At 42.1% G+C, this 11,612-nt stretch overlaps 2 protein-coding genes across 3 annotated transcripts; one reads left to right on the forward strand and one right to left on the reverse strand.

Moving 5' to 3' along the window:
• Nucleotides 1–901: 901 nt before the first annotated feature.
• Nucleotides 902–5,982, forward strand: nkrf (NFKB repressing factor). 2 transcript variants are annotated; one of them, XM_072663234.1, is made up of 3 exons: nt 902–1,045; nt 2,620–2,744; nt 2,921–5,982. In XM_072663234.1, the coding sequence occupies exons 2-3, from the start codon at nt 2,636–2,638 to the stop codon at nt 5,152–5,154; spliced, it is 2,343 nt and encodes a 780-aa protein (XP_072519335.1). In that variant the 5' UTR covers nt 902–1,045; nt 2,620–2,635; the 3' UTR covers nt 5,155–5,982. The 2 variants fall into 2 exon arrangements, with proteins under 2 accessions (XP_072519335.1, XP_072519336.1); XM_072663235.1 differs by lacking the exon at nt 902–1,045 and adding an exon at nt 2,229–2,458.
• A 729-nt stretch (nt 5,983–6,711) lies between these two features.
• ube2a (ubiquitin-conjugating enzyme E2A (RAD6 homolog)) lies at nt 6,712–10,615 on the reverse strand. Its single transcript, XM_072663236.1, has 6 exons — nt 10,419–10,615; nt 10,116–10,196; nt 9,720–9,745; nt 7,704–7,793; nt 7,443–7,531; nt 6,712–7,329 (listed from the first exon to the last, which is right to left on the reverse strand). The coding sequence occupies exons 1-6, from the start codon at nt 10,460–10,462 to the stop codon at nt 7,201–7,203; spliced, it is 459 nt and encodes a 152-aa protein (XP_072519337.1). The 5' UTR covers nt 10,463–10,615; the 3' UTR covers nt 6,712–7,200.
• Between the last annotated feature and the right edge of the window lie 997 nt (nt 10,616–11,612).

Below are 11,612 nucleotides of genomic sequence, written 5' to 3' on the forward strand. Positions count from 1 at the left end.
AGCAGAGTCGTGTACAGGTGAAGGGACATGAGGCGCCGTGCGTCCCAGTTCTCCGACACCCTAACACTCACTACCCTTTTACCTCCCCTTCGATAACTCAATAAATGTGAACTTCCTGAAAGGGCATAGGCAATAGGGCGAGAATTGGGACAGGACCAGTGAGTGTGAGTTACGAGCCAAGCTCATGATGTGGTGCTTCGTATATATAAATAATTATAGCAAGAAAGACATTTAACTAGTCTGAGACGCCTGACCTGTATGTGTGCATACAATTCTTTTGAAAATGAAATAGTTGAATATAACAACCCGACTGGACCTTCAGATCATATTTTTGTCATGTTACTGTTTCTATTATTACACTATACCTACTTCAGATGAGGAAATCACCTCACTTTCAGATTTTCTACTTCAGATTTATATAAACTACAGAGGCAGGATTATATTGTTTTTTTTATTCAGAAAAAAAAATTAAACGGATAAATAACGTTTAAAAAACATGAACGAAAGACAGCAGCTCATCAAATGTATTTCTAGAAATTTTGAAGGGGTTGTTTCCCAGTTGCGATCCAACTTTCATGTGATTATCAGAAAACATCAGAAAATATTTTTCCCATAAAACGTAATTGTAGTATTAACACATTTATAAAAAAAAGTGAAAGCGTTTCCAAACCTTGATCCAGCCTGGTATCAGTATGGTTCTCGCTGTACATATTTTTTTATTATTTAACTTTTTACTTTTTATTACACTATTTTCTTCTTTAATATACTCTATTTAATTACTTGTGTGTCTCAATAAGAGTTACTGTGAAATTCCTTGTCTAACATGGCCAATTAGATGCAGTGTAACTGACTCTGTAGTTGCTGTAAGATTGGAGATGAATGGCTGTGGCCGGATTTCGGGTTAGCCTCCACTGTGGAGAATTAGCATTAGCTCAGATGCTGAATGTGACCGAAACTGCATCAGAGGAGCGCAAAGTCGAGCGACCGCAGTGGGGCTTCATCCACTCACGAAGACGTAAACAGTCGGAGCTTTACCCGCAGCAAGGTAACATTTACAGTGGATGCGGGGCATCTGTTTTACTGGCATCTTGTTTTGCTCTGTTTAGGGACAATATCACAGCGTTTGAGTGCAAATGGTGGTTTTAAATAAGCCTGAATTATTCAATTCCAGATGGCAGGACTGCGTCACCCAGTGAATCAAATAACCTAGCTTAGCTGGCTAGCACCTAGCTACCCTGCTCTCAGTGTTGTTCGTTAATGATCTAGCCAGTTAGCCAGTTAGCATGTTAGCTTGGTTTACGTTCGAGTGCGTACCGCGGATGGAGCCTTCGCTTTTGTGCACATGGCTAAACATGACATGTTAACGTATCTAGCGTGTTTGGTTTTCAGTTGTTCTGTTGCGCGTAGCTACATCGTGCGATTGGTGTACAAACAAGCCCTGTGCTATAGAGCTAGCGCTAGCTAGCTAGCTTGGTGGGTTTCGTTAGCTAGCACTGACAAGCTAGCTAGCTAACCGGTGATGTATGCGATAACACACATTCCCACAACAACGTGCGCCCTTTGGTTTCCGTTCACACTCTCACTGAATCCCTGATCGATCCGCGTAACCAATAACTAGCAAATTAGCTACTCATTTGGCCATGAGAATCGTGTGTTTTTTCGTAGGAGCTAACGATGCTGCTAACGAATGAATCGAAACCTTTCATATGAACTTCACTAGCTCTACTTTAGCTAACTAGCTATAGCTACATTTATCCAGCTCAAGTGCACATCCCAGCTGTTTGAATAGGGTCGTTTGGTTAGCTAGCTGGCTGGTGTTATTTAGTAAACACCTTGTTGTTATTATAGCACCAGTTTACATGAGCAGTGATTGGGTTGATTTAAAATCAGGCGGACTTGCTAGCTACCAAACGGTCCTTGTGGTGTAGCTATGCTAAGTTTGCGCGTCTAGATGCCTGATGATGCACCACGCCGGCAAACTTATCGGCTAAATGGGACAATTTTGAAGTACTGTTGCTGCAAGAAAGTGTTATTGACGTGTAGCTTCCCACTCACACTAGAAGGGTAAAGTAACTCGCTTTCCACGACTTCGAGGTGTGAAGGGGAAAGCTTGCTAGCTAGCGCTAGCGAACACATACAGTCCTATATTAGCAACCGCGAGTTAGCCTAGCTTAGCGCAGGCCACCATATTTGAGGTTCCCAGGCTGCTGTATTCAACTCAGCCCATAATAGGCGGTCCAGGAGAGGATGTCGTGGCAGGTGGCTCCTTTTAGACCTTTAACATGGTGAACTCGGCCTTTCGCGTGGACGAATTCCGACAGAACTTTGAAAGCGACAAGCAGTGGTTAGCTAGGAAGTTGTTCATAAACAAGCACATTGAGAAGTACGAAGAAAGTAACATAGATCAGCTACTGTCCCTGTCGATGGTGTGGGTCAACCATGTGTTCATGGGATGCAGGTTGGACGGTTTTAAATGTAAACTAGGTGTTGTAATTTATGGGCATTGTGTAGTTTACACCAGTAAGCAGCAACAAAATTTCAGTACTTCATCAGACCAATGCACTCTTAACTTTTTTTAGTCGGCATATACAAATTTTACGTATTTGCTCTATCTTGCAGGTATGGCCCACAACTGATGCAGAGAGTGCTTGAGATGGCAGAGGGGATTCATGTTGGCGAAATGCCCTCCTATGAACTAGTCCCAAGTGGTGAAGCAAAAAAGAGGCCGAATTCGTCTGATGGAAGTAAGTCCAAAAATGTGGCGTGATGTTGCCTCTCTGACTTCTTTTGAGCGATTCCATAAACTTCAGTGCTTTGTTAAGGGCAGTGTCTGAAATGTTTAGTCATTGACTGTTTATGGTTATTAAGTGGGATCACTGTACCTTGATATGAACTAAAATCATTTGTCTGTTCATTTCAGGAGAGGAGCCCATGAGGAAGATGCCGGTGTCCAAATTTGGCTCAAGACCTCGATTTGAGCCAGTGCAGTTTGTCAGTAGCAGCAGCAGCAGCAGTTGTCTAGGGAGTACTGATGAGAAGGAAAACGAGAAGGAACGCAGGAGTGGAGAGATGAACAGTGTGAGGCAGAGGGAGCTCGATCCACCGTACAACAGTGGCCGTGGCTACAGCTCTGCATCTGCCTCTTCTTTTGACAGGGGGACGTCGCATGGTTATGATTCTTGGGCCGATCGTAGAAGCAAGGACATGTCGTTCGGCAGCAAGAGTGGTCTCGGCTATGGCAGCAGAGGGTCTCCCTCAAACTTTATGGGAAGATTGCAACAGGAGTACACTGCCAGATATGAGGCGCACAGTGCAAGACCGTCAAACTCACCTTCTCAAGCCAGTAGATTTGATGGATATGCAGGGGGTAGGCCTGGAGGCTGGGATTCTGGACGCCAAGGGTTGGGTTATGGACACCAGGACAGACCATCATCTAGCAGGGCTTTTACCAGAGTCTATGACAGTCCAAGCAGGAGCAGCCCTGGCCTGCTACCAACGCCATCCATGCCAATCCCAATTCCCCCAGCAACACTGGAGGAGAAGCAGAGGCTGATTGCCAGGGTTTCATCTGCCGTAGCTGTTACTCTCCGAGATCCTGCATTCGTGGGAGGACCTGATGGTCCAAATTACAATTTTATTCTCAGCCGCAGCATTCAGGCATGTAAAACCAACCCGGAGTACATCTATGTCAATTTGAAGGATATTCCTCCAGCTGACCTGCCTAAGAACAGGAAGGTGCCATCTGAGGGATATGCGTGTGAGCTGAGGTGTTCGTGTGTGTACCTTGCAACAGGGTACTCTGGAAGCAAAAATGGTGCCAGGGATCGTGCGTCAGAGCAGGCCGTCAAACTTTTTATGAAGCCAGTGGAGGTTCGTGTTGTACAACGTCATTATAAGCGGAATTATGTAAACGACATGGTTGTGTGCCAGTTAAATGCCCCAAACCCAGCCTTAGTTCCACCTCTCCGCAATCCAGAGGATAACCCACCACCCAATACCAAGGGTCAGTATGTGCCTGACAAAAGTAAACATTGGTCAGAGTTTGTCCTAATGGAGAATGCCCATGATGCCATCTGCATGCTTAACAATTCTGCTGCCTACAACCGCATGAAAATTGATTACACGTTTGACCCAATACCTAACAGCAATCTCTGGCTGTGTAGCGTATACTTGCAAGACGAGTTTGTGGCTCAAGCCAGGGGGACTAAAAAGAGCTCCAAGCATGCTGCGGCCGAGGAGGCTGTAAAAAAGCTGCGAATGAACCAGGCAGCCCGCCAACAGCAGGAACATCAGGAACAGCACCACCAGCCACCGCAGTTTTCCCAAGGGATTCACAATGCTGAGCAACCCCCTAGCCGTTTTAGCCAGCATAGTGGCCGAAAGAAGCAGCTCAGTGAATTGGTCATTTTAGAAAACTCTGACAATGCCATTTGCATCATTAATGACACAGCACAGTTCAACAAAGTGGCTGCTGACTACAAATTTACTGTGCTACCAGACCATCGCTGGAGGTGCGAAGTTTACATAGAAGGTCAGTTTGTGGCTGCAGGCATTGGACCCAAGAAGACGGTTAAACACATTGCAGCGGAGGAGGCTATTGCCACGCTGAAGCGGACACAGGCAGTGGTGAAGTCCAACCTCAGGAAGGAGGGGCATGTGGATGCCATTTCCCGAAATCAAATTATAGCTCGCTCTGGGGAGGAATCCATGAGACAGGAAATCAAAGAGGATAACATTGGTAACCAGTTGCTCCGCAAGATGGGCTGGACAGGTGGCGGGCTGGGTCGAGAGGGAGAGGGCATTGCAGAGCCAATCATGGTAAAGGAACAGTTTACCAGGGAAGGACTGGGTATGGATATGGACAGGCATGGCAATCAGCTGAGTAAGCGCGATATTGAGGAAATCATCCGTAATTACGCTTGCTCTGATCGACAGGATGACCTGCGCTTCTCCACTGAGCTCAATAATGATGAGCGCAAGCAGATCCATCAGGTCTCACAAAAATATGGGCTACGGAGTAAGTCCTACGGACAGGGAAGACAGCGCTTCCTTGTGGTTAGTCGGAGAGTGCAGAAAGAGCAGCTAATTGGTCAGCTGTTGCAAGAGGGCCAGGTGGGACGATACGAGCTTGTGAAACCTCAGGCCTCTCACTGACTGGAAATGGCAGATCTCAAAGCAACCTTTTATGTAACAGTATTTTCCCAGTCCTGTTCATGGAGTACCCGTGCACTGCACATTGTAGTGGTTTCCATATTCCCAATGCTCCTGCTTAGCTAAAAATTGAAGGGCAAGGATACTTTAATGACCAGGATTGGGAAGCTACTGCTACATATTAGTGTTGCTATGAGTAAAGCAGTTGTACTTTGTTTATTTGCTTCAAAAAAGTGTAAAATGTATTTTTCAAAAAAAAAAAGAAAAAAAAAGTGTGGAGTTGCTTCTGCATTCCTGAGAGAATAATCATTTTCAACGGGTGGCACACTCCTCTTCCCTTTCATGTAATGCCATAGATTTTGTCTACTGTAAAGTTTGCGCTAGGCTAACTCAAGGCACTATGATGTACACAAGCTACCTTACTAACTGAGGTTTGTCATGTTGTATTCTGTGATTTTTAAGGACATTGACATTAGTAGTGGGTCTTAGGGCAGCATGTGCTCCTTTCAAATTGAAACATTCCATTTTCATCAAATGTATTCATCCCCTCTTCATCTGCAGTAACTTAAATGTTTAAATTATAAAAGTAAAAAAAAATACAATATTCAAGGGAGGAATTGCTATCACACTTGTCACATTATGATCAGATAACCATTGCTAGCAGTATCTTAAAAGATCAAGGGCGTCTTTGGAAGCTAGTTCAGTGACCTGTCTTCCTTTGACAAATGCCTCAGCAGCAATTCTTGTTATTTGCTTTCCTGATGTCTTTAGGTTTTGTGAATACTGTTAAGTGTCAGCTTGTTTTGACATATTAAACAAATTTAATCTGTTTATGCTTTGCTGGCAATCTTCTTGAGTGATTAGAAAGTACCCCTGAAACCATTTCCTCCTTTTGGCTTTAATAAAAACACTTATCTTATTTTACTGTTTATTTACAAGAAGTGAGAAAATGTACAGTTTCTTACATGGATTACTAGTGCAAATCTGACACTCGAACTCAGGATGTGCATTTGAAAAGAAAGAAAAAGAATTAAAATGGACATTGCATTAGAACAAACATAAAACAGCATCATGCCCAGGCAGTCAGAGGCAATCCACATGTGAAAAAATAAAGACTCAAATTATAACTGAAGAAAATGGCCAACTGTCATGCAATGGCAGAATGGTGTGAAGATGCATACAGTCTGCAAGTACATCAGTACCATTTTGTTACATTCTAAGTCATTCCTAAGGTCATGGTAGGGGCTTTGTGAAATTGCAGATGTGATTCCTTTCAGAGCAGTAGCGCACTCTCATTTCATTTCGGGTATAAAAAAACTACTCTTTGTATTAAATACCTTAAAATACATACATAAACAGTTCTGAGATTTTAAAAAGAGCTTAACATTCACATCTTGGTACAACTTTAGTCTCAAAGAACCGTGTCTTTAATTTGTCCAGAACGTGGGGACATCTGAATTTCTAAAAAAAAAAAAAAAAAATCTAATGACACAGAAAGCTGCTTCGATTATCCTGCCTTCTGCAAGACATTCTTGCAGTTCCTTGGTATTTTAATTGAACTTGTGGGGGAGCAAAAAAAAAAAAAAAAAAAAAAAACCACAAAGGATTTAAGTAAAGCTTAATCCACACTGGAAACCACAACCTGAGCAACCACGCGAGTCCTAAATGCAACCAGCCCACACTACAGGAGCAAACCAAAACCAAACGGCGCATGTTGATGACCAACTCCTGCTTGGAGACGTTTTGAGGATAAAACCAAAAGAAACTCTTACAGCAAGTGACCTTGAGGCAGCAAGGTACATTCTGTTGAATTAGGAAACGTCCGTATCCAAGAGCAAGATTCAGCATGAAGAGGGAGACCACAACACAACAGCACTAACTTTGCAACAGCTACAGAACAGACAACTCTACAGAGTAAGTGGAGAATTCAAAACATGATGTGTATTTATTTTATTCTTTGCGCAACGGCTTTCCTCTTGATGGCTGAGGCCAGGCATTGTTCAAACTTTGAACGGTCAAGGAGGGGACGGTCGGGATGAGCAGGTAGGGTCAACAATCACGCCAGCTCTGTTCCACGATGGCAGACACGCGCTTCTCATACTCTCGTTTGTTCTCTTGGTACAGCTGAGCTGCCTGGCTGTTGGCAGGACTGTTTGGATTCGGCTCGTCCAGTAAAGACTGCAGTAATTGAAAATACATGTAAATCCTGATTCTAAACACAAAGCATTCTTCTTAAACATCTGACTAGACTTCCAGTATTACACATACACACAAAATAGTGTTTTACGTACTTGTATAGATGTTAAAATTGAGGAAACGTCATATGTTGGACTCCAGCGGTTCTGAAGAATGTCCAAGCATATACTACCATCTGCATAAACTGAAGAGATTGGAGAAGAACAGGGTTTGTTTAAGTTTCACAGTCACACTTCTCCAAAACTAAAACCTATGCAATAAACCGCTGCATGCTGGGGAATTAGACCAATGCTACAGGCATTAATGAAGCAACTGACAGCAGATATCTGAAATGAAAGTGATGCTGTCAAACTTACCATTAGGGTGAAACATTTTGGATACAAACCGGACTGTGGGAGGTTTGTTTGGATATTCCTCTGTAAATTCTATTGTGAGTTTGAAAGTTCCTGGAAGACCAACAAAAACAAAACCGATGGTTACAATTTTAGAGACACAGTTACAAACACAAACACTTCTGCCATTTACTTTTTGTCCGCAAGTGAAAAATCATGATACATTCTTGTCATACTGTTGTCATTTTGTGAGGAAACTTAGATGCGTAGATATATTTTAGTATTTGAGGTGTTTACACTTAAGTGAAAAGCAACATATAGACTCCAGGCAACAAAATCTATTAAACCTAGGGCTGAGCAATCTGATATTTATTGATATCAGGACCCATGTGCTTTTTTGAGTATATCAAGGATATTGTCCATACTTGGTACACTGACCAATTATGTCATTACAAAGACAGCACAATTAGTCCTGGTTAACTACATTTAATGCAATGCAGTTTATGAACTGCCAATTAAAAGTCAACCTTTTTATTTTTGATAGTATTTAATAGTATTTTAAAATAGATTTTAAATATGCCACTACTGGATGTTTTGTGCACCAACAAATTTTGGAGAATTTCTATCATTAATTGTTTATTCAATGTAAAAGGCAGCTGCCGCGTTCAAATTATGTAAAAACAAATCATCATATACATTAAGATGTCAGCATCTTACTTGCACGTCATTATCAAGATGCAGACCTTACTAATTTCAGACTACAACTAAGCACTACAACTACTAACCATTTCCAAAATCGATTATATGGTCCATTATAATTTCAATTAACTGATTTATCAAAAAATAAATAAAAAGAAAAGCACACTTGTTAGACTGTCAATAATGTAATATTTTAAATTCAGAAAGAAGAATTCTTGTCTTTTAGTGTAATGTACTTTCAAACAAAGCATCCTAAATTTTCCTAAATCTTATTAGAACTGCTCATTTTTAAACATTATCAAAACAAGAAAACAGATCTGCATTGCTCCTAAAAAAACACAGGCATACTCTGGCAGGTGCAAAATGCTCTCTAGATGCTCACACAGGACAGAGGTGCTGACATGCCAAAATTACAATTACACAGCTTACAGCATCATCTTTTAAAGCAAGGTTAAAACACACTTTCATTTTATTTATGTTTTTTTGCATAACCTTGCACTGCTGTATTTTCACTTGTCTCAGTTCTCTGATGTAAACAGGACATACAAACATCATGATTAATCACTGAATCTTGTTAGCTTTTAGTTTTAGGAAACTGATTTTCACGATTTACACTAAAATGACAGTATGTAATACGGAAATGTTATGCCAAACTCTGGCAACCATCCAACCTTTTAACAGTCTTCTTTTTAAACATTTTTGTGGGTCTTAACGTTTTTAAAACATCTAAACTGTCACATATGTGATGCCGCCATGCTGCTGCTAAAGGAGGGGGGATTACATGAAAGACCTAATCAGTGACCCGTATGGCATTACTGCATGGGCAGATAGAAAATCCCCTTTTGGACCCAAATACCCCATTAACAGACATGCCTCAAACACACCAGCAGACAGTAATCTAAACTAAACCATGCAACGGATTAAAGGTCAGTAAAGAGCACTGGGCACTTCTGTCCGTATGAAAGGCCACCTGAGAATAAATGAACAGTGAACTCACTTATTCTTCTATTAACTGGCAACACTAAATTATTTGTCCCCTCTCTCACACAACTTTTATATGTCTGGATTTATTCATACTGGATGTTTTGTTTTTTCCTTTCTAGAAATTTAACAGGAGATCACAAGGAGACCCGTGAGAAACCACCTAAGGAAATCCCTCCAGGGTCAACTGATAAAGGTCCTGAAGTCATCTCTACATGCTTGTATTCAAATGCATAGATCATTAAGTACTGATCAAATCTCAGCCATTAAACCCCACCACTGCTATTGACCACTGATAGGTTAGAACAACAGAAATAACCTAGATCAACGCACAGAGCCGCAGTGTTGTGGAGAACTCACCGTCTTCAAAAGGTGTTCCCTCTGGGCTAAAGACGGAAGAAATGAACAACGTGTCAGATTATTCATCCCACAGGACTTTAACCAGCTAAATGCCATACAAACCTGAAGTTAACTAATAAATCCTCACACACACAGCAGTGTATGAAACGCAGACAAAAGGCTGAACTTAACCAAGTATGTAGCTTAGATGATAAACATGGTGTCCATCACTGACTCAACAGCACTAACGATAGCTACTTAGCCAACAGTCCCACAGCCTTCAAGATGACAGGTAAAGGTAGATACTAGCTAACTCTGACAGATGATAGCTATACGCTAACTGTGGGTTTATAATACAATTCAGACACAAAAATGAGTGAGAACTTTAAAAGCTGTGAAACAGTCGATGACATTTACCCAAAAATGACAGCATTCCACACCATGATGTTGTTTTCTGAAGGGGCTCCGCTAACTCCTGCCGGGGGATCCTCCTGCAGTCTGAAAATAAACGCAGGAAAAACGGTCTCTTCTCTGCATTCACACGACAATTACAGTAAAGAAGTGTAACATACACACATTCACGAACTGAAAACGACCACATAAGCCAAATAGAGCCACTGGTAGTTTCGTAAAAAGTCGCCATGTTTGATCTGCAAAGCGAGCAGCCACCCAGCCGGCTTCCTCAAACACAACCGAGCGGCCTGCTTGTCTCGGACTTACCGTTTAAAATCTCTCATCAAACGCCGTCGTGCTGGGGTTGACATCTTGATTAAACTGAAAATAAAAACCTCACCATAAGGTATCGATGGCGGCTGTTTGGGATCAGGTTAAAATGTTGGGGTTAGAGAGCGGCCGGTGTGTAATTTGGCGTTAGCTGACTTGTTAGCTGTAGTATCGTTTCTCCTGTTATCTGAAGTGGGGCAGCCTCTCGGGCCTGGGCGATACCATGTCCTGGGGACGGCGGGGGAAACGCAGAGGCTCTGGGATTACAGCGAATTAGCGCAGGAGTCAGTAGGTCAGGTCACATGTGGAAAACATTGCTACATTTATCTAAGAGATAGTATACGTTAACTTAAACGTTGCCACTTTAAATTAAAATAATGTAATTTATCCTAAAAATATTAGTGGTCACCCTTAAAAGTTAAACCAGTTGACGTTTGCCATTTTTACTGTACCTACGTCACCATTTAGTCATAATTTGGTTTTGCTGTAATTTCTATTTTTTCCTGAGAACATGTTGTATCCAGTCCGTCTCTACTGGAGCCTCATTCAGCCCACACAGCTTTAGTGTACTGTACTGGAGTATCTTACTGCTGTAAATCAGTATTTCACAGGCTTTATATTTCTCAGGTGTTCCCTGGTACACAGGGGTCACCAGTCTTATACACGAAGGGCCAGTATGTTTCCGGTCAGGCAAAAGCTTCTCTGATATAACTTAATTATATTCCATGTCTGGTTAAGTGTTCTGCTCCAAACTAACCCTTAAGCTCCCAGCTAATTAAAGTGTTAACGTGTGGCCAGTAGGTGCTGTCTCCTCTCTACAACATCAGTTTCAGAACAGTGACAGGAGTGTGTTCCCCTCTCAAGTCACAGTGGACTCTCACACACACTTGGACACACACCTCATCCGTTATGAACCACATTAACACCACATTAATGGATTGACAATGTCAACTCTGTCAGACATGTAAAAATCGTTCCTAATCAGAAGCCTTGGATAAATGGCGAAGTTCGCCCACTGCTGAAGGCACGTGACACTGCTTTCAGAGCTGGTGATACTGAGGCCTACAGCACAGCCAGGGCAAACCTGAAAAAAAAAAACCCCAACGCAGATCCAGATCCTCACAGACCACAAACTATTGCATGCAAGCATGCAACATCATTAGGGACTTCTCACACACAAGTTACTTACTG

This window comes from Salminus brasiliensis, chromosome 19 (assembly GCF_030463535.1).
Source record: "Salminus brasiliensis chromosome 19, fSalBra1.hap2, whole genome shotgun sequence".
Taxonomy (NCBI): Eukaryota; Metazoa; Chordata; class Actinopteri; order Characiformes; family Bryconidae; genus Salminus; species Salminus brasiliensis.

What these genes read in the sequence shown, in the direction of transcription:
- nkrf (XM_072663235.1), top strand. Translation starts at nt 2,283, where the DNA reads ATGGTGAACTCGGCCTTTCGCGTGGACGAATTCCGACAGAACTTTGAA. An exon ending in CATGTGTTCATGGGATGCAG is followed by an intron (nt 2,459 to 2,619) that starts GTTGGACGGTTT and finishes TCTATCTTGCAG; the next exon opens with GTATGGCCCACAACTGATGC. An exon ending in GCCGAATTCGTCTGATGGAA is followed by an intron (nt 2,745 to 2,920) that starts GTAAGTCCAAAA and finishes TGTTCATTTCAG; the next exon opens with GAGAGGAGCCCATGAGGAAG.
- ube2a (XM_072663236.1), bottom strand. Translation starts at nt 10,462, where the DNA reads ATGTCAACCCCAGCACGACGGCGTTTGATGAGAGATTTTAAACG. An exon ending in GGGAACACCTTTTGAAGACG is followed by an intron (nt 7,794 to 9,719) that starts GTGAGTTCTCCA and finishes TTGGTCTTCCAG; the next exon opens with GAACTTTCAAACTCACAATA. An exon ending in CAAAATGTTTCACCCTAATG is followed by an intron (nt 7,532 to 7,703) that starts GTAAGTTTGACA and finishes CAATCTCTTCAG; the next exon opens with TTTATGCAGATGGTAGTATA.